The 27,079-nt window shown below is 35.4% G+C and overlaps 1 protein-coding gene across 4 annotated transcripts in view; it reads left to right on the top strand.

Annotated features, from left to right (window-relative positions):
* The window catches only part of RBBP6 (RB binding protein 6, ubiquitin ligase), a 32,182-nt gene extending 7,074 nt beyond the window's left edge, over positions 1 to 25,108 (top strand). The window contains exons 3-19 of one of the 4 annotated variants that reach the window (XM_060284199.1): positions 1,110 to 1,146; positions 5,542 to 5,586; positions 7,675 to 7,763; positions 7,878 to 7,974; positions 8,327 to 8,466; positions 10,125 to 10,238; positions 11,201 to 11,373; positions 12,808 to 12,911; positions 13,030 to 13,364; positions 15,553 to 15,649; positions 15,749 to 15,827; positions 15,938 to 15,992; positions 17,314 to 17,382; positions 19,463 to 19,825; positions 20,114 to 20,215; positions 21,053 to 22,810; positions 23,112 to 25,108. In XM_060284199.1, the coding sequence (XP_060140182.1) occupies positions 1,110 to 1,146; positions 5,542 to 5,586; positions 7,675 to 7,763; positions 7,878 to 7,974; positions 8,327 to 8,466; positions 10,125 to 10,238; positions 11,201 to 11,373; positions 12,808 to 12,911; positions 13,030 to 13,364; positions 15,553 to 15,649; positions 15,749 to 15,827; positions 15,938 to 15,992; positions 17,314 to 17,382; positions 19,463 to 19,825; positions 20,114 to 20,215; positions 21,053 to 22,810; positions 23,112 to 24,693 (5,239 nt within the window). In that variant the 3' untranslated portion in view covers positions 24,694 to 25,108. The remainder of the gene's footprint in view (positions 1 to 1,109; positions 1,147 to 5,541; positions 5,587 to 7,674; positions 7,764 to 7,877; positions 7,975 to 8,326; positions 8,467 to 10,124; positions 10,239 to 11,200; positions 11,374 to 12,807; positions 12,912 to 13,029; positions 13,365 to 15,552; positions 15,650 to 15,748; positions 15,828 to 15,937; positions 15,993 to 17,313; positions 17,383 to 19,462; positions 19,826 to 20,113; positions 20,216 to 21,052; positions 22,811 to 23,111) is intronic. The other 3 variants (XM_030871521.2, XM_060284200.1, XM_030871522.2) reach the window with 3 other exon arrangements.
* The last annotated feature ends 1,971 nt before the right edge of the window (positions 25,109 to 27,079 follow it).

Here is a 27,079-nt window from a genome sequence, read left to right as displayed (position 1 = left end):
CCCTAGAATCTAGTGTGAAGTTATTCCTTAATTTACCAAATGCTTTTTAAAAATAGCATGCATTCGATTTCAGTAGATTTTTTTGATATTCAGAGACTTTGAGGAGAGAATTGTTCAAAGTATCAATACTAGGGAAAATAGTTGCCCCTTAAAGAATTAAATGTGAATTCACTGTGTATATGATTTCCTTTGTAATGTACTTGCCTCGTGAAGTGCCTTTGAATTTGTTGAGCAAATACTAGTAAATTAAAACTTCATTTTTATCTCAGGACTTCCAAATCATGCACAGATTTAGAAACTCCATTCATACGCTGTCTGACATTTCTTTGTAGTCAGGATAGTGTAAACTTAAAACTAAGCCTTTAAAGGCTGTATTTTAGCAACTTGACTCTTGTCCCCTTTTCTGTGTGGACTTTTAAAGGAATTTCTCCTTGAGCTTATTTGTGTATGTATTTTAAAAATCAATTTGTTCAGTTCTCCATAACCAACTTATTTAACTTATTCTTTTAACCAAAATACTCTGTCAGACTGTTGATTTTTTTGGAACTTAGAATTCTTATTTAGTCTTTGGTCATTGTCTTGAGACTTTTTTAAAAAATTAAACTGCCAACCTTTCTGGATTTCAAATTTAGTTTTTGGAGCACAGCAATTTCTCAGGGATCCAAATTAAAAAATGTTAACAACAGTGGTCTTGCTTTAAGGAAATCCGATGTATGAAAATTCACGTCTGTACCTATTAAGAAACTGAGGAATAATATTATTGTTCAATCTATTAAGAAATAACGACAAAGTTTCTTAAATAACAAAAAACTCATACTACCTTTCAGAAAACATTTATTGTATAAGTGGCAAGATACACATCTATTCTAGAATTCCCCAGTATGGATTTTTTTTTTTAAAACCAGAAATGCATCTTAAACTGTTCAAAGATAGTAAAGATTAATCAAGGTAATGTGTTTATTACTTCTGAAATTGGCTGTTTTAAAATCTTCATGCCAAGGAAAAATTGTGTTCCTAAAAATGTGTGATTAGAGAGATGTTTTTATCACAAAAATTCATTAATAGCTACTCACAGAGAGCTAATGCTGATTTTCTTTTTGTCGTTTTAGAAGTCGAACTGAACCAGTGATGGGAACTTCAAAAGCAGTATGTAAAAACACAATCTCACACTTTTTCTACACATTGCTTTTACCTTTATAATGTAGCAGTGAAGTAAATCATTTTAGAACTTAATATCCAACTGATCATAGTACATATTGTAAATAAAATGTATTTGATTACAGCTCAGTTGAATATGGATATATGTGGCATAACTTGCACACTTTATTTTGTAGAAATGGGTAGTTTGTGCCCAAAAAACACTGTTTCATATTAAATATGATAGCATTCTTCCTGTATGACGCTGTGTTGTACAGTTAATGTATGATCTTTTTTTAGATCATGTAGGTTTTACACTAATGAACATGGTAACATGTTCTACATCTGTCTGTCTATAGTTAGTATTTTGTATGTATGTACAGGCTGTTGTGTGCTTTTTGTTTCTTGCAATAAAAAATGTTTGGAGTGTATATTTTGCCATTTTCACGTTGTATCACTTAGTTTTTCTTTTTTTGGTTTTTGGTTTTTTTTGGTTTTTGGTTTTTTTTCTGCCTGATTGATGGCTTTGAAAAATGCATTAGCAACATCCAAAGCATATATTTAAGGTTTGATTCTTTCTCCAGTTTCAGACACGTCATAGAAAAGAGCTTTCCAGAGACCATTGATGCAGCTTTTATTATTTACTTTTGCTTTATTTGGCAATTTTGAGCTCCTATTCTTTGTTTATATCTGTACTGTAAAGTGAAACCTGGAATTGGGCCCCGTACAAGTATATCAGTGTCTCGTCGATGATTTTGATGATTTTATACAATTGAGTACACCGTTCTCAAGTTTTAACAGAGGTCTTCTACTTCTCTAGTCTGCTCAGTTGTCCAAATTAAAATATTTCCTGTTTCTCATAAGATATTAAAATGCTGCATTAATTGTAAGCCAGCTGAAAGCTGTAGCTTATCAAAGGTAACTCCCCTTAACCAGGGTAACATCTTAACCTTAAGTATGACACCATTTTGACTTCGAGCTTTTAAGTGAAAGGTAGCAGCATTCCTAAGTTGTGGGGTGAAACATCCATTTCAGAACAGAGATCTGTAGTAATTGGGTTCTGTAAACTTGATGGTGCTCTAAACATTTGACTGCTCAGGCTTGATTTGTACACAATACAAGATGTCTGAAATCTTCACGTAGAATTTAAGGGTATTGCTTGCTGTTTCAACTTTATCCTTTTAAAATGCTACTGATCTTTTAATTGTGTATCAGGCATTTCACTAACCTTGGATCATTGGATCTTAAACATGATAACATAGAATATCTGAACTTTGGACTTGTTCTCTATAAAGTATATGGCCTTTAGTTCTCATGGAACTAAATATAGTGATTCAAAAATCACAACTCTTAGTGTTTTGGGGTTTTTTTTCCCCTCTTTGGGGTATATGGGTTTTTTTGGGGGGGTTAAAGCGTAATGCTGTAAAGACTGTCCACAGTTTCTGTTTTGCTGGTGATTGGTTTAAAACTGATTTTTATGTATCCAAATGCTAGCACAAATCAGATTGACTATACTGGTGACTGTAGTAGTTGTAACACATTTTGTATAAAGTACATTTTATATAGTATTTAAACTAATTCAGATGAAGTTTTATTTCTTGAAAACAATTATTTCCTTTTTGTTTATTAGCATGTGTATGAACACAGATCACATGTTCATAAATAAAGTTAACGTTCTTTTAGCCTTGTGTGTTCCCTGGCATGTCTGTATTACACTTACAAGAAGCAGTTTATTTTATGCTTATTTAGGTTTCTCTTTTCTTTCTTCTTTTTTTAAAAAATAACTTTAAAACTGACTTTGATTTTTAGGTAGAATAATTTTAAATGGAGATATTAAGTAACTTAATATCCCCATCATTTATTTGCTTGGGGTACACTTGCTGACATTTAAGATTTGAGAGAATATATTCATAAAGTGTAATTAGTGCCCATCTTAGGAGACTTACGTGCATTGTGCAAATTCACAAAAGCCAATTAAGACAGAATCACTAAAGCAGATTTTTAAATTCTAATTAGTAAATGTATGTACACTTTTGATAATTTAAGCCAGCTCTAATCAAGGATGACTGTTTCTATCTATATTCCACAACTTTTGTTTGTAGTCATCCTTCTATGTTGGTACTCCAAAGCTGCGGGTTCTTCCTGCTTACATTTTGTAAGATCCTTTAATTTCAAGCAAATATAGTTGGCATAAAAGATTTCAGATTCTTGCTTCCAGATGCAAGACCACAAATTAGATGTGAGAATGTGGGTTAATTTTGATGTCTATAGTGTGCATTAATCAGTGTTTTTGGAGACTATTTTTTTTAAGTAGGGTTTTTTTTTAAATCTGAAAGTTACTGTATTTATTGATGTTTAGTACGTATAAATTCCTAGTTTCTAAAGCATTTCTTGTCAGCATTTTACACTTATTTCTTAGTACCTTGCTATATGTAGAAAACAATTGGATGCCTTTCTAAATTTGTGGTAAATTTGACTTGTGAATTATAAGGTATTAAAGTGTTATAGGGATTATTTGGTGGAAAAAAGTGATTTAGATGCTGTTGAATATCTGAAACCACTTTTAACCAGATAAATATATACTAATAATAACAAGTTGGCAGAAATTTAAAAGAAACGATAGGAAAGCCCAGCATAATAACAAAAAGACAGCTATATCTTAGGAGTGGGAAGAACAAAAAAATGTTAGTTTTTTAGTTCCAACAATAAAAAAGAGTGATATAACTGATTGCTTTCTTTCTAAGGAAATGATCAGTATGCATATTCTAGACAGTAATAGGCTATTTTTAAAGGCTATTAATTTCATGGATTGACAGCAGTTTGTTCAGTCCTTGTTTCTTAAAATTCAGGTAATTCCTGGTTGATATATCAATAAAATATTACCCTCTTCAAAATAGATTGAATAGGTCAGAATTTGTTCTGGATAAAAATAGTCTATTTATGTGTTCTTTCAATTTTTCTTTTTTAAATTTACCTCCTGAGATACTCGTTCTTTAAGGAAAGAACACTTCAAAGCTGCACGAGAGTGAGAACCCACTGGTGGGTTATATGGCTAGGAATGTATGTGGGATTAGTGCATTATGGACTCTGTAGTCCCTCGAAGTGGAGCTAAGAACCTTTTGTTTAAATAAACATCCCAGTAATAATATCCATCAAACTAACATTTAAAACTCTTAAGATATTTATAACATGTATTTTAAATTTAGCCAACATCAGTTTTGTTTCCATTTATTGAATTACTGCTGTGGTGGGCATTGGGCTAAGAACTTCATATCGAAACTGATTACATTTCTGTTTGGGGCTCTAAGTCATGCTGCTTTTATTTTAATACTTAGTTCTCTGGAATACCTGAAAAATACATGATGAAGACTCACTTTTTTTTCTTTGATGCAGACAACTTGTTACATCCTCTCCATTTTAAAGAAGAGTTCTGACCAATAATGCATGAGAAATGTATAACATGTCGAATAAGCTGCCCACTTACTGCATAGGAAGCTAATAATGTTTTCATTTTGGTACACTTGTAGGGAAATCAGATCTTTAGAGTTAGAGGCTGAAGGTGTGTGCATACACACATACATAAACATTTTTTTTAAACTGATATTAACATATTCAGGGGAACAATAAGAAGTTTTAAATGTCACATTTGAAAAAAAATGTTTTTTAAAGCCCTTTTATATCCATGTTTAATACTTGCTCTGTTTGATTAAATTAACTTTCTTTTCTCTGCATATTAAAGTCCATTCTGTAACTGCTCTGTTTGCCCTGCCCCGGGGTACCTTTTGTTTCCCTTTATTTGGCTTAACATCTTTGCCCTGATAAAGCTGTGGTTTCTTTGGCAAGATTAGCTATTGTTACTCTTTGTATGGGAGAATAAATGAACTTATTCAGACTGAGCAGTACATACTCAAAGAAGAAAAAGTAGCAATTATCTGGAACCTGTTTTATTAAAGCAATTATCTGAGCCTTTAAAGAGCTGCTTGTTTTTACAGTGTTATGTAATGGCATTATGGGAAAGTTCGAAAGATTTCTTATTCTCTCTTCTAGTGTACATTGTCTTGAGCATTATCAAATTTAGAGACCATTGATAGACATGGGACTCTTTCTTAGTATTAAACCACCACTCTGAACAGGTTTCCTATGTGATATAGTGTTCTTTACCCTGTTTTCTCATTGTAATTGAGTCCCTATCAACGGTTAGCCTTTATTTACTGTATGTGGGATGTGTGGAGAAGGATAAGTGGGGTGAGTTACATTTCAGCTTTAAAACAAGATAACATTCTTTAGAAAACGTCTAAGAAAAATGCCCAGTATTTGAACATTAAGTGGCAGTAGGGACTAAATGATCACTTTCAGATGTTTTCAGTGTGGAACTTGAATGTGTGTTTAATTTTTTGTGAACAGATTGATGACTCTTCTGCATCTATTTCTCTGGCCCAGCTTACGAAGGTATATATATATATATTCTTGAAAATATAAATCTTTTTCTAACATCGTATTTTTTTTGTTGTTGTTTAATGTGGAACAGTGTTTTAAGAGGGTTGGGGGAGGAGATATTTTGCAGACACATTGTACGTACTATTACTATCCTGTAAAGAGTAGTTGCTGTTTTGAGAAGATAGGGGGAGTATTTTGAAATCAGCTTCACCATAATGTTGGAGTATTGTTCATCTTCAAGACAGAAGAAACACATGAAGCTACACTTACTCGCTTTTTTCCCCTCATACATTTTGTTTAATTATACATTGGAAACTAGCAAATTTCTGGAGGAATTCCCTGGTTTTGGCTGTAAATTATGTGGACTTTACGCAGCCAAAATAGAAGCTTTCCTTTACACGGACGATTGCGTGGTTATTTCTTGAATATTTGAATTGATCCCTTGAAGGTCAACATTTTAAATGTGATACAATTGTTTCTTTATGCTATAGACTTGTAGTCTGTCTGCATTAGAAAAAGTTTTAAACAACCTAATTTGTTTGAACACAGACTACATGAATTGTGTAAATGTATAAAGTTGTTTGCAGGAATATACCAATGTGTATGTTTGGCAGAGGGGAAAATTGTTACCTCCTGAAATCATTGTATATGCCATGTTTTGCGATAAGATTGCTTGCAATTTTCTGCTCAACAATGTGTACCTTTTGTTTGGGAAAGCACTAGTGATGGATTAATTTTTAAAACAATAGACTTAGTTTGCAAATTGTGCCTTTAGGGGAAAAAAGGCAAATATTACAGATCAGGCAGATTTTTGAGGGCCAAGAAGGAAGTTTTCCAGTTTTCCGAAAATCATTTTTTCCCTATCAGAAATGTAAAACCAAATTTATCAACCGAGGTTAATGAGTTAGATGAGTTTTCCATTAGTGCTGTCCCTATCTTGTCTTTGGCTTTGTTATAGGTTTTGTCCTTATCCCCTAGAATGTATCCCCCAAAATGTCCTAGTAACAAATACAGCTTTTTAAGTTCCTGTTGTGGGAAAAGTAAACATTAAAGTTGATGATTCTAAAACATGAAGTGGGCTAAAACCAATCTATAATTTTTTAATGCAAAGTGGTTTAGCATAGAGTTAACATCTTTAGCAATTTATAGTTCACTGTTTTAATTCATGTGTACTGTAAGGACCATATTTGAGTTTTGGTCTATTCCTACCATTGTTTCTTTGTGGGAAGCAGTTGCGGAGTTTTGGAGGTTTGGGGGATTTTTTTTTTTTTTTTTTTAAACTATCTGTAAGTTACTGTTTGGGTTCAAACAAATTAGTTGTTCAACATCTGTAATCCAGTTTTCTGTAAATGTTGCTGTTGTTCTAAGCTCTGTTAATGTTAAGCATTCTTTGTATATAAAATTACAATAAAGTGTTAAAACTGGTTGCTTGTTTTGTGGATGAATGTAAAGCTAAAACCTAATGAATGGCTGATATGAGTGCTAGATGCTTGAAGATTCAAGTTATTAGGACTCACTCCCTTAGACCCTGCTTATATCTAGACTATTGTATGTAATACCTTAAAGTTCATAAATCTTTGGAGAGTTGGATTTAAAATTTGAATGCTCAATGCATGTGCTTTGCACTTAGTTTGAAATTTGACACCACTACCTAAAGAGCCTTCTGACTTGTAGTATCTGCTGCATAATATGTTCAATTGTTCTACCCCCAACCCTACCTCCAAGTTATATGCTTGACATTTGATGCTTAATGCTGTGACACTTGAACTATTTTTAAGACTTAAAAACATCAAGTGTTTCTCTCCTAGCTTAATCTCAGTTTTTAACTCTTAGAAGAGTAGTATGCAAATCTTAAATGTAAGGTACAAACAGGGTCTAAGGTTTGAGTGCCCCCAGAAAGACTTTCTTCAGCACCATAGACACCCAAACATCATGTAATGACCTAATGAACTCCCAGTGCGTCTTCTAGGTTATACTTGTAAATAACTGTTTTTATGCAAGATTAGATACTGCTCTTTACAGGATGAGTGGTGTTGTCTTTGGCTGTGTGGTCTTAAATGTGTTTCTAATGTGTGTGTCAAATAATTACCTGTTAAACAGACTGCCAATCTGGCTGAAGCCAATGCTTCTGAAGAAGATAAAATTAAAGCAATGATGTCGCAATCTGGCCATGAATACGACCCAGTCAAGTAAGTTCATAAATACTTTATACTAATAGGTACTTTGGGGTGGGGTCTCCCCCCCATATCAAAAGCATTTTTTTCAAGTCTTTGTGTACATGTAATTTTTTTTTCCCCTTTCAGTTACATGAAGAAACCTCTAGGTCCACCACCTCCATCTTATACTTGTTTCCGTTGTGGTAAACCTGGCCATTATATTAAGAATTGCCCAACAAATGGGGTAAGTTCAAAGTAGAAGCTATGATACACCTTATTTTTCTTAAAATCTTTTCTTAGCTATATTATTTTTCTTGGTAAATACTGCCTTCTCTATTACAACGGCAAATGAGCATAGCTTTTAGAGCCAAACTGCCAGGCTTCAAATCTTGACACTGCCACTGAGTGAGCAAGTTACTTGATTTCTCCAAGCCTGTTATTTCTTCTCTGTGAAATGGAGGTAATAATAGTACTTACCTCACATGGCTGTTGTGAGGATTAAATGAGATCATATATGATAGCACTGCGTGTTAGCTAATATTAAATAAAGGTAACTGCTTTTTCTCTTCCTCCTCTCTCCTTTCCCATACATATAGGATAAGAACTTTGAATCTGGTCCTAGGATTAAAAAGAGCACTGGAATTCCCAGAAGTTTTATGATGGAGGTGAAAGATCCTAACATGAAAGGTGCAATGCTTACCAACACTGGAAAATATGCAATACCAACTATAGATGCGTAAGTATTCAAATTAGGTATGCTCTATGGAGACTACAGTCAGTCCAGGTGATAGTGTTTTATTTAATCTTGGGCTTGTGAGTTGGCTACTTGGATTCCTTATGAACGTTGTATACCAAGACTTAGTCTCCACATGTTGCATTTCTGTGTTAAGAATGAGAGGCTGCAGTCTGCTCCATTTAAAGCAAATTTAAAATGGATTTGGGGTTTTTTTGCTGCCAGTGAGTGCCACTTCCCTTGTGATCTTCTAATTTTTCTTTTTCTGTCATTCCCTGCTTTCTTCCTCATTCACATACATACTCCCACATAGTCTTATATGCTGTTTGCATCCTTTAAAAGAACAAGACAAGTATCTTAAACTTTCTGAGAAGCAGGACGGTTAAGAATAAAAGTTCTGCAAGATATCAAGGCAAATTTAAGTGCCAAGATTAAAGGAAATGCTGAGGTATCTTGAATAAGTTTGGATATACTGTGTGAGTCTTAAGATTCTGAAGTGTGGTTTATTTTATAAACCATTAGTTCAGATCAGCTATAGCTCTATAAGCTATACCTTAATGCTTATTTTTAATGTGTTTTCAGATTTTATTTTATGAGCCAATTTTTAATGAAATGAATAGACAGTAAACCTAGAGGCATAGTTCAACTAGGTAACTTCCCATTTTATATGCTTTTATTAATACATTTAATTACCTTTTTGATTACCATCAACAGTTGTAAAGTCTCACAATATAAAACACAATATTAAGTGTTCTTTGGAATATGGTTCGCTAACTTAATCGTGCATAAGAATCTCTTACAAAAGTATGTTAAATAACCTAGGTACCCTGCCCCGCCCCCAGGGATTATATGATGAGACTCTGAGTCTGCATTTTTTAACAAGTCCTCGAGGAGATTATGAGTTTAGGGGATCCTTAGGGCATACCTTGAGAAACATCAATTTAGAGAGTAGATGTCCATGTTCTTAGTGACAAAATGTATATTAAGAACAGTTCTCCTCAGCTTCATGCTATATTGTCAGATGTGGTGAGCAGGTAAGGATGATGAAAATGGCTATGCTTACAGAATGATACTGAAAAAAGATTGTGTTTTTGAGTAGGTAAATACATTGTTTTTGAGTAAATACATTGTTGTAGTTCACAGATAAGAATTAATGTTTTCCTAAACTCCCAGCCCTACTCACTTTCTCAACTTCACTCCCATCTATTTTTTATCAGTCTACCATCCTGTGTTTTTGTGGTTCATCTTAGAGCAATTTGTTGTTACGCTGTTTCTAATTCAGACATTTCATACATGATTCCAAACAGCTTTAGGTTGAAATTGATGACTTTTACAGACACAATTTAAGAGCAGACGGCTACATATTAATATAATATGTAGATATTAAAGTATTTAAATAGAAATTTGTGTTGGAAAAATTAACATCACCTGTGAACCCCTACTAATAATTAACTTCATTGCTTTTGAATACTGAAATACAGAAGCCCATTTGTGCCAAACACACAGCAAATACTGGGGAAAATGGGAACCCAAATATTTTAAATGAAACTTTCACCTTCTCCACTAACACCACTGATAAGCAACTTAGACTCTTCTTCTGTTTCTTTTTCTATCCTCTCTTCTCCTCTTTTTTTTTTTTTTCTTTTCTCTCTTTTGGGCAGTGGGAGACTCCTCTTTCACAAATTGGGAACAATGGGGCATAAGCAAATTGATACATATTTCTGGAATCGTGGTGATGTCTATGGAGCAACTGCAACACAAATAACACACCTAAGGTACCCTGCTCTGTGCAGATGAGATTCTTTCATTTTAGCATTTGAGATGAACACACTCTGTTCCTGAATGAAACAGAAAGGATTTCTCTAGGAATTCCTGTGTTTTACAAATGTGCCTGATTACAAAGATGAGGGTGTTGGAAGCACTGGTGATAAGTCTGAGAATAGAATATTTTGGTTTTTTATTTTTAATATATTTAATACCCAACATTTCTGCAAAGTACATTTCTACGAAAAATGGACCTCCAAATATCTAATGAGGTGTTCCTTTAAATTTTTTACACATATTTTTAATATCTAAGTCATGAATATTTCTTAATTGACTATAAATAGATTAATCTCTCTTAAAATGTTAAGTATAGTAGACCACTGTTTTGAAGTCTAATTCTGGCTATTAATTACTGGTGTGATTAGTGACATATTTCCCTTGAATTATCCCCCTTAATTGTGTAATGTCAGTTCCAATTTTAGTTTCCCATATTGTGGTATTCACATTAGTACCTTCACAGGTTTTGGGGACTGTTAGACTATGGAGGAAGAAAAAACAATTTTTTCCCCCAAGAAACATGGTAGTACAGAAAATAGTGATTAGGGTGTTGTCATAGCTTAAGCTCAAATCCCGTCTCTGCCACCCATATAAATATAACTTTGTGGCACTGATTGTGTCGCTTTACTTCTCTGGCTCTCAGTTCTTAAGAGTTACAGATTCGAAGATCCTTTTAGCCACTTTCATAGCATTTTTTTTCTTTTTTGTTATACTTGTTTAGGATTTTGTTTTATATCTTTTTGTTCAGGGGGGGATGTTCATAACTGCTCCCTTATTTTGGGAGGTACACACTTATATAAACTGATTTGACATTGTACTGAATTATAAGTATCCATTATGGTATAGTAGAATATATAAATTTTTTTGGAAATACTTTGCCTTAACAATGTTAAAACACTAAAACTTTCTTTTACAGAGAAGCATATGCAATTGGGAAAAAAGAAAAACCACCTTTTTTACCAGAGGAACCATCATCATCTTCAGAAGAAGATGATCCTATCCCAGATGAATTGTTGTGTCTCATCTGCAAAGATATTATGACTGATGCTGTTGTCATTCCATGCTGTGGAAATAGTTATTGTGATGAATGTAAGAAATGTTGAATCTTTGACAATACATAATTTAGAGTATGTGTATTTCCTTGGAAAGGCTGTTAGCAATATTGTATATTTTAATAATATGAATTATTGATAAATTAATCAATGAGCATTTAATAACTTTTTGTTGCTACTTTTTTTAAAAAAAAACAACCACCTCCTTGTCCTTTTAAATATTAGAATTGACCACATTCTTTACCTTCATCAAGGTGACTTTACTGAGGTTTTATAAAATGTAGGATTTTTATTTCCTCTGTGTTTTAAATGGTATACAGAAATTTAAAAGCCTTTTGGGCTTTAGATATTCCAGAAGTACTTTTAAATGATATCTAAGTCCCTTTCTAGGAATGTGAAAAATAGCTTATTCTAAAATTCTTAAGTGTGATTGAGAACTACTCTGTAAAGATATTACCCAACATTTGCCAGGGGGTTACTTGTGAATCATTTATATTCTATTAGCACTTGATTTTTTTTCTGCCACTTATCTTAAGTTTGTCCCTTCTTACGTCATCTGAAAATTTCATTGCTCAGTCCTGCTCTGGTCTTCATCATTTCTAAAGATGGTTTGGGGGGACTTCCCTGGCAGTCCAGTGGTTAGGATTCCACACTTCTACTGCAGGGGACGCAGGTTTGATCCCTGGTCTCACGGCCACAAAATAAAGGTAGTTTTGGAATACAAATCTTTTTTATGGGGCCTCTTCAGTGAAGACCAAAGTCAAGAAGAGGTCACTTAAAAGTTGTTTCAGAGTGTGTCTTGAATTTAACAGACCACTTATGATTGGATTTTTTGCAACACTGAAGCATAGTCAGTGCATCTATAATTTAGTGTTGGTTCTTACCTGCTGTGCTATAGATGTCTCTGATTTCCTTGCCTGAACAATGCTTCTGTTATTTATAATGCCCTTTTCTAGTGATGCTTTTTTTCTTAGCACCACATACCTTGTGGGATCTTAGTTCCCCTACCAGGGATTGAACCCGGGCCCTCAGCAGTGAAAGTGCGGAGTCCTAACCACTGGACCACCAGGGAATTCCCAAGTGATGCTTTTTTAAAAGCCCTATATTAGCCATATAATGTTTTTGTCTCTTTGTAGACTATTTCTTTTCTTTTTTTTTTCCCTATAATATTCCGATTACTAGCTAAACAAAGAAAATAGTATTTGGGGAAGAGCATCTTTTCTCTCAGTTTAAATGTTTGTTTAGCTTATATCCATTACTTCTGTTTTTAAGATAGAGATTAGAGCAGAGGAGTGCTATCAGGCGAGAAATTTTACTTTTAAATTTCTTAATCTAAGAATAGAAATGGTTAGTGATGTGTGCTTAAAAAACAGTAATGTAACTGAACACATGTAAACTGTCTTTTTAATTCATTCAGTAAAAACTGGGTTCCTAACTATGCTTTTGTTAATATTTAAAATCTTATACATAGGTATAAGGACAGCTCTCTTGGAATCAGATGAACATACATGTCCAACATGTCATCAGAATGATGTCTCTCCTGATGCTTTAATTGCCAATAAGTTCTTACGACAGGTAGCTATATTTGTATCACTTTTTATGAAAAAATTTTAAAAATCTTTTAATTGATTTAACCGTACTTGAGTAAATACTACATTACATTTTTCTGCATTTTTATGATTGGTGTCTGTAGGCTGTTAATAACTTCAAAAATGAAACTGGTTATACGAAAAGACTAAGAAAACAGTTACCTCCACCCCCACCCCAACTACCACCTCCAAGACCACTCATTCAACGGAACCTACAACCTCTGATGAGGTCTCCAATATCAAGACAACAAGATCCTCTGATGATTCCAGTGACATCATCAACTCACCCGGCTCCATCCATATCTTCATTAACCTCTAATCAGTCTTCCTTGGCCCCTCCTGTGCCTGGAAATCCATCTTCTACCCCAGCCCCTGTACCTGATATAACTGCAACAGTCTCCATATCAGTCCACTCAGAAAAATCAGATGGACCTTTTCGGTAAGTCTATGTATTTCTCGCTGTTAGGAAACAAGTGAGATCAGTGATGTAGTTTTTTTTTTATTGTATATTGCTTTAACAGTTGTTTTAGTGACCTTCAGTCTGTTGCATCCCACTGTGCTCAGTAAGGTGGATGACTTGTAAGAAATGACCTAGTCTTTGGGAATTCACTGGTAGTCCAGTGGTTAGGACTTGGCACTTGCACAGCTGGGGCCCAGGTTCGATCCCTGGTTGGGGAGCTAAGATCCCACAAGCCACACGATACAGCCAAATTTAAAAAAAAAAAAAAAAAAGAAAGAAATGGCTAAGTTTTACTGGAGGAACAGACAAAAGAAGGAGATTCATTTGCAAATTATTAAGCATCCCAAGGTCAAAAACTATATACATTGCCAGCAAGTCACATTAAATGTTGAATAATATCCCATGACAGTCAGCTCTGCAGTTCACAAGAGGGAGAGGTCACTTGTGGTCACCTCTTATGGTGTTATTAGAAAACAGTAGATTTGAGCAGAACTGAGAACAATTTGCATAAATAGAGAAAGAGGGGATGAAATACTGGTAGAAGTAGAGAGGTCAAGAAATGATTGTTTTGGAGCATAATTATGTAGGAGAGTAGTGAAAACTCATTTAAATCCTACCACTCCTGAAATGAAAGGGACCTTTATAGTCCAATGGCTCATAAAGACTTAAAAACTCAACCAGCTTTTAAAAAATAGATGCCAGGGGTTTGTTCCCAGAAACCAAATCTTTAGGAGTAGGACCTTTACAAGTATATTTAAGAAATCCCTGCAAAGTATTATACATAGGATGGATAAACAAGGTCCTGCTGTATAGCACAGGGAACTGTATATTCAATATCGTGTAATAAACCATAATGGAAATGAATGTGAAAAAGGATGTATATATATGTATAACTGAATCATTTTGCTGTACAGCAGAAATTAACAGAACATTATAAATCAGCTATACGTGAATAAAATAAAAATTTTTTTTAAATCCCACTTAACCTATTTCAGCCTTTTATTTGATTAATAGTGGGAATAAGGCCCAGAGAGTTCATTGACTTATCTAAGGTTACCCTTTGATTTAGTGGTAGAGGTGGAAGTAGAATTTACTCTTAATCCTTTATTTATTTATTTTGTCTCTCAAGTTTTTTTTTTTTTTTTAGCTTTACTAGTCTTAAAACTGAACCAATTTCTATCATATCTATCATAGATTATACTTCTTTTTTTTTTTGCGGTACGCGGGCCCCTCACCACCGCAGCCCCTCCCGTTGCGAAGCACAGGCCCTGGGCGCACAAGCCCAGCGGCCATGGCCCACGGGCCCAGCCGCTCTGCGGCACACGGGATCCTCCCGGACCAGGGCACGAACCCGCGTCCCCTGCATCGGCAGGTGGACCCCCAACCACTGCGCCACCAGGGAAGCCCGATTGTACTTCTTAAGGAGGCTTCTTCATTTTACATTTCACTTACATATGAAGAACTCTTCAAAAGTCCAGTCCTCTCTCACTTTCCCCAGAAGTTTTCATCATCTTTGATGTAACTCATCTTAATGGAAGTGTGATGGATGAACAGTAACAAGATGTGACTTTTACTCTTTATTTTCCTTTGATAATTTTTACTCATTACATGCAGAAGTAAACTTTATAATCCTATTATCACAGATTATGTATTCCTGAAATAAGAATATTTGTGTAATGCAGACATTTCCTTCAGGTCTATTATTTTTCAAACTTTACAAGTATTATATATAGAGGCCTCTTAAATATGACTCACATCCTTGTAACATGGAATTTTTTTTCAAAAATATGGAAAATACTGCCTATTTTTTTCCAGTTTTATCGAGAAATAATTGACATACATCACTGTATAAGTTTAAGGCATACAGTACAGTGATCTGACTTACATATATTGTGAAATAATTATCACAGTAGGTTCAGCTAACATCCGTCTTCTCATGTGTAAATACAATAAAAAGGAAAAAAAATTTTTTTCTCTTGTGATGAGAACTCAGGATCTATGCTCTCTTAACAGCTTTCCTATATACCATACAGCTGTGTTAGCTATAGTCATCATGTTGTACATTACGTCTCAAGTACTTATTTATCTTATATAACTGGAAGTTTGTAACTTTAATCCTCCATTTCTGGTGACTTTTTAATGTATTGTAAATTATATTATTATCTAGGGATTCTGATAATAAAATACTGCCAGCTGCAGCACTTGCATCTGAACATTCAAAGGGAGCCTCTTCAATTGCAATTACTGCCCTTATGGAAGAGAAGGTAAGTTTCACTGGCTTTTAAATTTGGAGATTTATTATTATTACAGTAGAATTTTTTGTTTTGTTTTTTTAACTATACCTTTTTGGTTTTTTCCTAAAGGGTTACCAGGTGCCTGTACTTGGAACCCCATCTTTGCTTGGACAGTCATTATTGCATGGACAATTGATCCCCACAACTGGTGAGTAAAATCATTTTGGTTTGAACTTTTTTCCTTAAAAAATAATTTTAACTTTATTTAACCTGTAATTTTATATTTACTTATTGGTTTTGTTTATTTTTGTTTCCAAGGTCCAGTAAGAATAAACACTGCTCGTCCAGGTGGTGGTCGACCAGGTTGGGAACAGTAAGTATATGTCTCAAATAATCTTCAGATGATTGCTTTCTAACCGGATGATGGAAATTACAATCTCAGCAGTGTGTGCTGAGTGTCTTTTACTGTGAACTCCTCTTTTATATGCCATGTTAACACAGTTTTTATGTAAAATGTCACAAATTCAAGACTATATGAAGAATTCTTCCTAAAAAATTAGTAATTCTTTTCTATAATAATAAGATGTAAACTCATGTAAATTCTTTTTACTTTTATGGCTTAACAAATGGTGATCTTGGCAGAATCTCAATTAATGAACAGATAAGAATTACTTGAAAGAATATTTTAAATACTGAGTCAGTTATTATGCTGGTAGATTAAACTTTCCTCTTTAATTTGGATGTTTTTGATTTGAGTAAATAAACACATAATAAGATTAAAGTCTGTCAAACACAAAATTTCTCATTTTGACTAGCTATGTTAATGAAATTTTATTGCGTATTAAAATCTGTAGGGTGTGGGAGACACTGCTTTGTGAATGATCCCTGGTGTTCTCCTTACTGCTGCAAGTAATAAATCCTTCCGTCTCCCAGAAGAAAAAACAAAAAATTTTTTAGGGTATGATTTTCTACCCTGGAGTACTAAGAACTTTGATCTTTTATAGGATGTTCTATGGCATTAAAAATCAGATTTATTTATTGTTTTTATATAATTATTTCTATTTATGTGAGCTATATAAATGGGCTCATATATTTATGTAAACTGGCTTATATTCTAAAACTTTAATCTTTTTGTTTGAAAGATAAACCAAACTTCTTATAGAAAAAGTATGTTAGAAAAAGTATGTTAGTTGAGAGACTAGCAGAATATATCAGTAGAAAGAACACGGGATTTGGAGACAGACCTGGGTTTGAGTCCCATCTCCTGCATTTGCTAGCTATGTGACAAGGGTATGTGATTCTACTTCTCAGCCTCCATTGCCTCATCTGTAGAATTGGAATGGTGCTACTTACCTCACATGTCAAATGCCTCTGCATAGTGTCCAGCAGATAAAAGAGCTCTTTTCCTTTTCTATAACAATAAGTTCATAGAGAAACTTATAGAATGCTAATTAAAATACAATATTACATAAAATATATATTGAAGCTTAATTGTTTATAATATGTTAATCAGAAAGAATATTTCATTTTAAGTAAATATAACACTTGCTCATATCTCTGTCTGAAACAAGTTTAAGAATCAGGATCAGGGAGTAAGGAAAAGTTTTCAGAATAGTTAAAATAGGTATATTAAAGTCTACACACGAAAAGGTGTGTATAATACTCAAGCCTATTTTATCCTTCTTTCCACACAGTTCCAACAAGCTTGGATATCTGGTTTCTCCACCACAGCAAATTAGAAGAGGGGAGAGAAGCTGCTACAGGTAGGCTTGCTAAAAATCTTGAAAAACAGTAATCTGATGACACACTGAAAAATATAACACAAATTAAAGCACAGTAGTGGTAGGGGGAGTGGGTTCATTTGGTTTATACTTTCCTCACTTATATCTTAAGTAGTTGCCCTTAAGAGGCCTATAAAAGAATAGATTACATTTAATATTTTATATATATATAAATTTATTTATTTTTGTCTGCGTTGGGTCTTCATTGCTGCACGCAGGCTTTTTCTAGCTGCGGCGAGCAGGGGCTACTCTTCGTTGCCATGCGCGGGCTTCTCATTGCTGTGGCTTCTCTTGTGGAGCACGGGCTCTAGGCACACGGGCATCAGTAGTTGTGGCACATGGGCTCAGTAGCTGTGGCACATGGGCTCTAGTGCGCAGGCTCAGTAGTTGTGGCGCACGGGCTTAGTTGCTCCACGGCATGTGGGATCTTCCTGGACCAGGGCTTGAATCCATGTCCCCTGCATTGGCAGGCGGATTCTTAACGAGTGCGCCACCAGGGAAGTCCCTACATTTAGTGTTTTAAATGGGTTTTTAAAATTTTTATTTATTTATTTATTTTTAAATGGTTTTTTAAGGCTACATCTTTACTACTCCTTCCCAAGGACTGCTTTCTCCCTGTCAGCACACAGCAGAATACTGGCTTACATTTACTCTGTTGAGTGTAGAGGGTGGTCAGTAAGGCCCAGACAAACTAAGGTGTCGATTTAATTTAAGATGGATGTTAACGAGCTCAGCTCCCAAATGTGAAGAAGACTTGGATTTATTTCTCCCCTAGACTCAGTTATCCCCATCTTCTACCGTCTTCTCTTCCAAAAGTTTAGACAGAGATTGTTAGGGGCCCTTGCCCAGAAGATGCACAAGCAGTGTTAATCTAAGAAGTAAGCCATATAGTTCTTACTATCTAGGTCATACTTAAGGGTATCTTCTAGTGCTCCAAAGAGAATTGCTAAGCTTATGAAAGATAACTACTGTTTTGTTGCTAGATCACATATTTAATAAGAAGATAACATTTACTAATCAGACTCTGAAAAGAGACCTGAAATCTAAATCCCAGCTGCTGCTATTGTATACCAGTTACCTATAATTTAAAGATCCTTTTAGCTTAACAGAAATAAGCCCACTTTTTTTGAAGAAGCCACTGTTTGTTTGATGAGGCAGAATTTAGAAACTTTGGCTAGCACCGTTAATTTTAATCTAACCCTTTGAGAGAAAAAGTGAGATTTTCAGTTGTTAATTACAAATGTTAAAACTAGTATTTATTCTACTTTGTTTTTAAATAAATTTGTTTGTTTGTTTTTGGCTGTGTTGGGTCTTTGTTGCTTGCACGCGGGCTTTCTCTAGTTGAGGCGAGCAGGGGCTATTCTTTTTTTTTGGGGGGGGCTACTCTTCGTTGCAGTGCATGGGCTTCTTATCGCGGTGGCTTCTCTTGTTTGCGGAGCACGGGCTCTAGGCGCACGGGCTTCAGTAGTTGTGGAATGCAGGCTCAGTAGTTGTGGTGCATGAGCTTAGTCGCTCCACAGCATGTGGTATCTTCCCAGACGAGTGATCAAACCCGTGTCCCCTGCACTGGCAGGTGGATTCTTAACCACCATGCCAGCAAGGAAGTCCCATGTTTATTCTACTTTGAAGGGTCTTATTTCCTCAAAAATATTATAGGAAGTGGGTTTTCTTCATTTAAACTTTTGGTCTTGGAAGGCATTTTGGGGAGAAATAGGTCACAGAGACATTAACCTGTCAGTTCCTTTAAATGACAGATTAGGAAGTAATGAGATCATTGTGGAGTGATATTTGGACTTCACAAAAGATAACTTTTATCAAAAGATAAAAGTATGGCATCTCCATATAAAGAAGACCTTGTAAACTTATCTCAATCCCTAACTGGCCTTAAATGTTGTTTTTAACATATAAATGATGTTACTTTTACATATAAACAATATCAGTGTCCCTGTGCTTATTTGAATAGTTGATTCTTTTCCTTGTTTGTGGATTGAAAAGATTATGAGTAGAAAAGATAAGGTTACTTGTCTCAGATGCTTTAATATCTTGGAATTTATTTTTCCAGAAGTATAAACCGTGGACGACACCACAGCGAAAGATCACAGAGAACTCAAGGCCCATCACTACCAGCAAATCCAGTTTTTGTACCTGTCCCACCCCCTCCCTTGTATCCTCCTCCTCCCCACACGCTTCCTCTCCCTCCAGGTGTTCCTCCTCCACAGTTTTCTCCTCAGTTTCCTCCTGGCCAGCCACCACCTGCTGGGTATAGTGTTCCCCCTCCAGGGTTTCCTCCAGCTCCGGCCAATTTATCAACACCTTGGGTATCATCAGGAGTACAGACAGCTCATTCAAATACCATCCCAACAACACAAGCACCACCTTTGTCCAGGGAAGAATTCTATAGAGAGCAACGACGACTAAAAGAAGAGTAAGTGTTTGAATTTGAAATTACTCTACACTTTCATTTTCTGATGTAACGTTAAATAGGTATCTTTGGAAGCATTTTCCAGTGTTTCCAGTTAGTATAAGAAAAATCACCTAAAAATTAAACCAAGCCATACAAGCAGCTTCCTCAGGGATTCCTAGTTATTTATAGTTTTAAAGTGGAAAACTAATGACAATTTCATTCATTTCATTCATGATCTAATTACATTTGTCTTGTTAGTTTTCTTAAATGGTTTTTGTTAACTTTCGCTCTTTAACTTTATTTTACTAGGGAAAAGAAAAAGTCCAAGCTAGATGAGTTTACAAATGATTTTGCTAAGGAATTGATGGAATACAAAAAGATTCAAAAGGAGCGTAGGCGCTCATTTTCCAGGTTAGTGTTTTGCAAGCCTTCACAACAGAATTACAAATGGGACTTTGAATATCCAGGGATTAGCTATGGATATAAATAACATTGCAGTGATGGAATTTTTCTGATTCGGTCTAGGTTTATAAAAATGGAAATGTAGCTTATTTCCCAATATCTGTTTATTGAAATATCTCACTGTAAATTCTATTGTGTAGAACTAGCAGTTATGGGGATTAAATTGCCCTTGTCCCTTGAAGTTATTTATAGTGTGAAATAATTGGGAAATGTTTGTGGAAGGAAAAAAATAGTGGACTAGCCAAAGATTACATTTCTGAGGCCCCTTTTACCTAAGGCTACAGCTTTCTGCTGGAACATTAACCTGTGTGATTATGAACTAATAGTAGAATACAAGTTGCTTTATTGATAGAAAAACTGAATTATAAATATTCCCAGGAAGTTTGTTTAAAAGACTTATTTTTTATGCTTGAGATGTTCCTTTTAAAGCTAGACTATTGGCCAACGTAGGACAAAAAAAGTTACTCCTACTTAATAATCAGATAGGAAGTAATGTTTAAATTTAATTGGCATTTTATTTAATGCTAGGTCATATAACTCACGGTACATTAATGCACTTCACTCTAATTGTTAAGATTTCACTCTTGTTTTATAACAAGTGATTGCTCCGATCTTTGTGTACTTTATTCCATTCCAGTAGAGGTCACTGTGCCTCTTTAATCATCTAAGATGAAATGATATAAATAAATAATGAACCATGAGGAGAACATACTGAAATCTGAGAGTCTGTGTTTTATTTTGTATATATTTCTCAACTATCAACTATTGTTTTATTTTTGCTTTTAGGTCCAAATCTCCCTATAGTGGTTCATCCTATTCAAGAAGTTCATATACTTATTCTAAATCAAGATCTGGTTCAACACGATCACGTTCTTATTCTCGATCATTTAGCCGCTCACATTCTCGTTCCTATTCACGATCACCTCCATACCCCAGAAGAGGCAGAGGAAAAAGTCGAAATTACCGTTCACGGTCTAGATCGCACGGGTATCATCGATCTAGGTCAAGGTCACCCCCATATAGACGGTATCATTCACGATCAAGATCTCCTCAAGCATTTAGGGGACAATCTCCTAATAAACGTAATGTACCTCAAGGAGAAACAGAACGTGAATATTTTAACAGGTACAGAGAAGTTCCACCACCTTATGACATGAAAGCTTATTACGGGAGGAGTGTTGACTTCAGAGACCCATTTGAAAAAGAACGTTATCGAGAATGGGAGAGAAAATACAGAGAGTGGTATGAAAAATATTATAAAGGCTATGCTGCTGGAGCACAGCCTAGACCTTCAGCAAATAGAGAGAACTTTTCTCCAGAGAGATTTTTACCACTTAATATCAGGAATTCTCCCTTCACAAGAGGCCGCAGAGAGGAGTACTCTGGTGGACAGAGTCATAGAAGTCGAAACATAGGTGGCAACTATCCAGAAAAGCTTTCATCAAGAGACAGTCACAATCAGAAGGATAATACAAAGTCAAAAGAGAAGGAGAGTGAAAATGTTTCAGGAGATGGTAAAGGAAATAAACATAAGAAACACAGAAAAAGAAGAAAGGGGGAAGAAAGTGAAGGCTTTCTAAACCCAGAGTTATTAGAAACTTCTAGGAAATCAAGAGAGCCAACAAGTGGTGAAGAAAATAAAACAGACTCATTGTTTGTTCTCCCAAGTAGAGATGATGCTACACCTGTTAGAGATGAACCAATGGATGCTGAATCCATTACTTTTAAATCAGTGTCTGAAAAAGACAAGAGAGAAAAAGATAAACCTAAAGCAAAAGGTGACAAGACCAAACGGAAAAATGATGGATCTGCTGTGTCCAAAAAAGAAACTGTTGCAAAACCTGCTAAAGGACCTCAAGAAAAACTAGATGGAGAGCGTGAAAAATCTCCTCGATCTGAACCTCCACTTAAAAAAGCCAAAGAGGAGACTCCAAAGACTGACAATGTGAAATCATCATCTTCCTCTCAAAAAGATGAAAAGATCATTGGTACCCCCAGAAAAGCTCACTCTAAGTCAGTAAAGGAACACCAGGAGACAAAACCAGTCAAAGAGGAAAAAGTGAAGAAGGACTACTCCAAAGACGTCAAGTCAGAGAAGCTAACTAGTAAGGAAGAAAAGACCAAGAAGCCTAATGATAAGAGTAAACCACTTGATAGCAAGGGAGAAAAAAGAAAAAGAAAAACTGAAGAGAAAGGTGGAGATAAAGATTTTGAGTCATCTTCAATGAAAATCTCTAAATTAGAAGTAACTGAAATAGTGAAACCATCACCAAAGCGCAAAATGGAACTTGATATTGAAAAGCTGGATAGGACGCCTGAAAAAGACAAAATTTCATCATCAACTGCTCCAGCCAAAAAAATCAAGCTTAACAGAGAAACTGGTAAAAAAATTGGAAGTACAGAAAATATATCTAATACAAAAGAACCCTCTGAAAAATTGGAGTCAACATCTGGCAAAGTTAAACAAGAAAAAATCAAAGGAAAGGTCAGGCGAAAAGTGACTGGAACTGAAGGATCCAGCTCAACACTCGTGGATTATACCAGGTATCTGATAATGGGTGGGTGGAAAAAGTGGAATATGATAATTAAGAATGTATTGATGTTGGGGGTTAGCTGGTTACCCTTGTCTTTGAAGAAAGGAATTGTTAAAAGATAAGTAGATTTGGGGGGTGAGCCACATTTGTTTTTATATAATCATACACTTAAATCTTTATATCTCAGCAAAATAAGTGGCTTTTGAAAGTTAAAAGGACATTTATCATGTTTAAGTTGGTCTTTTTATACTTATCAATGTTTAATAACTGTAAGTTCTTCATGAATTAAAAAATATTTTAATTCTTTTTAGTACCAGTTCGACTGGAGGCAGTCCTGTGCGGAAATCTGAAGAAAAAACAGATACAAAGCGAACTGTCATTAAAACAATGGAAGAATATAATAATGATAACACAGCTCCTGCTGAAGATGTTATTATTATGATTCAGGTTCCTCAGTCCAAATGGGATAAAGATGACTTTGAATCTGAAGAAGAAGATGTTAAATCCACCACACAGCCTATATCAAGTGTAGGAAAACCTGCCAGTGTTATAAAAAATGTTAGCACTAAACCATCAAATGCAGTCAAATATACTGAAAAAGAAAATGAGTCGTCAGAGAAAATTCAGAAACTCACCAAGGAAGTGAGCCATGAAATTACACAGCATGAGGTCAAAAGTTCAAAAAACTCTGCATCTAGTGAAAAAGGGAAAACCAAAGATCGAGATCATTCAGTGTTGGAAAAGGAAAACCCAGAAAAGAGGAAGAACAGCACTCAGCCAGAGAAAGATAGTAATCTGGACCGTCTGAATGAGCAAGGAAATTTTAAAAGTCTGTCTCAATCTTCCAAAGAGACTAGAACTGCTGGCAAAGAAGATAAGCATGATTCCATTCGAGGTTCCTCAAATAAAGACTTCACTCCCAACAGAGACAAAAAAACTGATTATGACAACAGAGAGTATTCAAGTTCCAAACGTAGAGATGAAAGGAATGAATTAACAAGAAGAAAAGACTCTCCTTCTCGCAGTAAAGACTCTGCAGCTGGACAAAAAACTAAGCCAAGGGAGGAGAGAGATTTGCCTAAAAAAGGAACAGGAGATTCCAAAAAAAGTAACTCTAGTCCCTCAAGAGACAAAAAACCTCATGATCATAAATCCACTTATGATACTAAACGTTCAAGTGAAGAGACGAAATCTGTAGATAAAAATCCCTGTAAAGATCGTGAGAAACATGTGTTAGAGGCAAAGAACAATAAAGAGTCAAGTGGCAATAAATCACTGTATATACTTAACCCACCGGACCCACAGATTGAGAAGGAGCAAGTTACTGGGCAAATTGATAAGAACACCATCAAGCCTAAACCCCAGTTAAGTCATTCCTCTCGACTGTCCTCTGACTTAACTAGAGAAACTGATGAAGCTGCTTTTGAACCAGATTACAATGAAAGTGACAGTGAAAGCAATGTATCTGTAAAAGAGGAAGAAACTTCAGGGAAAATTTCTAAGGAACTGAAAGATAAAGTAATGGAGAAAGCAAAAGAGAGCCTGGACATGGCATCAGTCAGCCAGGTAGGTGTAACCAGGAGCCAGAGTCAAAGCAGCCCTAGTGTCAGTCCAAGTAGAAGTCATAGCCCTTCTGGAAGCCAAACCCGAAGCCACAGTAGCAGTGCTAGCTCTGCAGAAAGTCAGGACAGCAAGAAGAAGAAGAAAAAGAAAGAAAAGAAAAAGCACAAGAAACATAAAAAACATAAGAAGCATAAGAAACATGCAGGCACTGAAGTAGAATTGGAAAAAAGCCAAAAACACAAACATAAGAAAAAGAAGTCAAAGAAGAGCAAAGATAAAGAAAAGGAGAAGGAGAAGGATGACCAAAAAGTGAAATCTGTCACTGTGTAAAAGGGCAGATTTTAAAAATTGACTTAATTACTAAGTCATCTGTATTAAATTTTGTTATAATGTAAAGAGATTCAAGCCTTGTAAATAATGATATGGAAGACCCTGTGCTGCACTTAAAATATTGCTGCTTGATTATTTGATTTTTACATCAGAGCTTTATAACACGAACTTTTGTACAGAATTGTGAGTTGTGACCATGTAACATGAGAGGTTTTGCTAGGGCCTATTATTTTTAACCACCATAATTAGTTGGGGTGGAGTTTACTGTACTGTGAAATTTTCACATTGAATTTTTTTAATTGCCTGGCAAAAGCTGATATCAGTTCTAAAATATCAGCAGAATGATTTGCTGAATTCATTACAACTCCGTTATGTCACTTTTTGATTACAATAAAAGTTTTCAGTAAACTTTTCAGATGTTGAATATCTGCCTTATTTGAAGGAAAGTGTGTCATGTCTCTTCCCCCTTCCATTTTCATATTTAAAATATCCTTTGAGGCTTTAGTATAAGCTGAACAGTATATGTAAAATTCTGAAGTAAACATGGAAAATGTACTTTATTAGTGGGCTGGTAATAGGTAGCCAGAAATAAGAAATCATGGTTAATTGGAGATCTGGTTGAATAAATCTGGAAGGGTCTTAAATACAGTAATTAGAAGTTTGGACATGAATTTTAGAGATGAGGAATTTTGATTTGTTTATGGTTATGTATTTTTCTTGAAACCCTGATAAATGAGTATTAAATTCCTTGATAAAGTGCTAAGTAACACAACAGTCTGTGGCCTACCCAATCTGTCCAGGTGACAGAAGCAAGCAGCAATAGGAGGCAAGAAGCACTAGGTAAGGCTACAATGGATTTCCTTAATGGCTCTGGTTTAGGAAGTTTATTGTAAGCAATAAAAAGCTATTGAAAGGATGTCGGGAAGTAGGATAAGAATGGTACATTAGAAGCATAGCTGTATAAATGCAGATTAAGAAGACAATGGCTAAAAGCAGGAAAAGACCAGTTCTAGTGTGAGGTAGTGGTCCTAAAGTACTTTGGCAGGGGGCATTGGACTATGGTAGTAGAAGAGGAAAGGGTTTACATTAGCAGCAACTTTTATTAACTTCCTGTCTTGCCTTGATTCATTATTTCCAGAGCGTACAGTACAATATTTACAGTATTGTATACCATTGTTGGTACTCGGTTTTAGATGGTATACAAACATACTTAAATGTGTGTAATGCAGCATTTAATATTTAAGGAAAAAGTGATTTAAAGAAAAATTGTAAGGGTGATAGTAAGAATGCTATTAGCCTTATGAAAGCCATTCAGGACTGAGTTAAGTTTGGGAAATGTTAAGTTTGGGAGATGCTGGGAAAAGTTTGGGAAATGCTGCCTTTAAATGAAACCGACTTGACTTTCTGAAGTCACATTTTTTTATTCCTAGACATCTCCATCACTGGGGATGGGATGCCTGTTCTACCCACTGCCAACCTCACCCCACCCTACCCACAACACGTACCACTTGTATTTTCAGATACTCCAGCAAGACTACACTTTTTTAAAATTATTTGTTTATTTTTTGGCTGAGATGGGTCTTTGTTGCTGCACGTGGACTTTCTCTAGTTAACGGCAAGTGGGGCCCACTCTTTGTTGTGGTGCACAGGCTTTTCATTGCGGTGGCTTCTCTTGATCACAGGCTCTAGGTGCGTGGGCTTAGTTGCTCCGCAGCACGTGGGATCTTCCTGGACCAGGGCTCAAACCCGTGTCCCCTGCCTTGGCAGGTGGATTCTTAACCACTGCGCCACCAGGGAAGCCCAAGACTACACTCTTAATACTTAACTAATCTCGACCCAAAATCTAAACTATATCTCGCACGTTCACCGAGGATTTTGGCATCTAGAACTCACTTTTTATCATAAATTCTGTCATGTGAGGTCAGTTTCATTACCTAGGTGCATTGTTATTTCAAGCTCAACTCACCTTCACTTTAATTGCAGTCCACTCCTACGACAGTTTTCCAGAGTTGTTAATCACCTGTCACCATTCCCATCTTAAATTAAAACTCCATTATGTCATCTGCAACTTGGTTTTTCAGCTCCATTCTCTATTGGCCTGAGGTTTCAACTCATCCCGTAGTTATTCTTTTATTGTCCTTCCTTCTATAGTTGCCTATATCCCATCATTTCAGCCACATGCCAACACTCCCCAAACCTGCTCCCCCTTGTCCATCTTGCTGTATCTGAACAGATTAAACCCCAAATCTAGATACAGGTGCTGCATGCTGCTTAACAAAATTAAAAGGCTTGAAAGAAAATTTAAGAAATAAGTGTCGGGTACTGTACTAGGTGCAGTACTTGATCCTTAAAAATCCTGATGGCTCATGTTGTCTAATGCTGGTTT

This window comes from Globicephala melas, chromosome 15, assembly GCF_963455315.2.
Source record: "Globicephala melas chromosome 15, mGloMel1.2, whole genome shotgun sequence".
Taxonomy (NCBI): domain Eukaryota; kingdom Metazoa; phylum Chordata; class Mammalia; order Artiodactyla; family Delphinidae; genus Globicephala; species Globicephala melas.
This window is presented reverse-complemented; position numbering and strand designations above follow the sequence as displayed.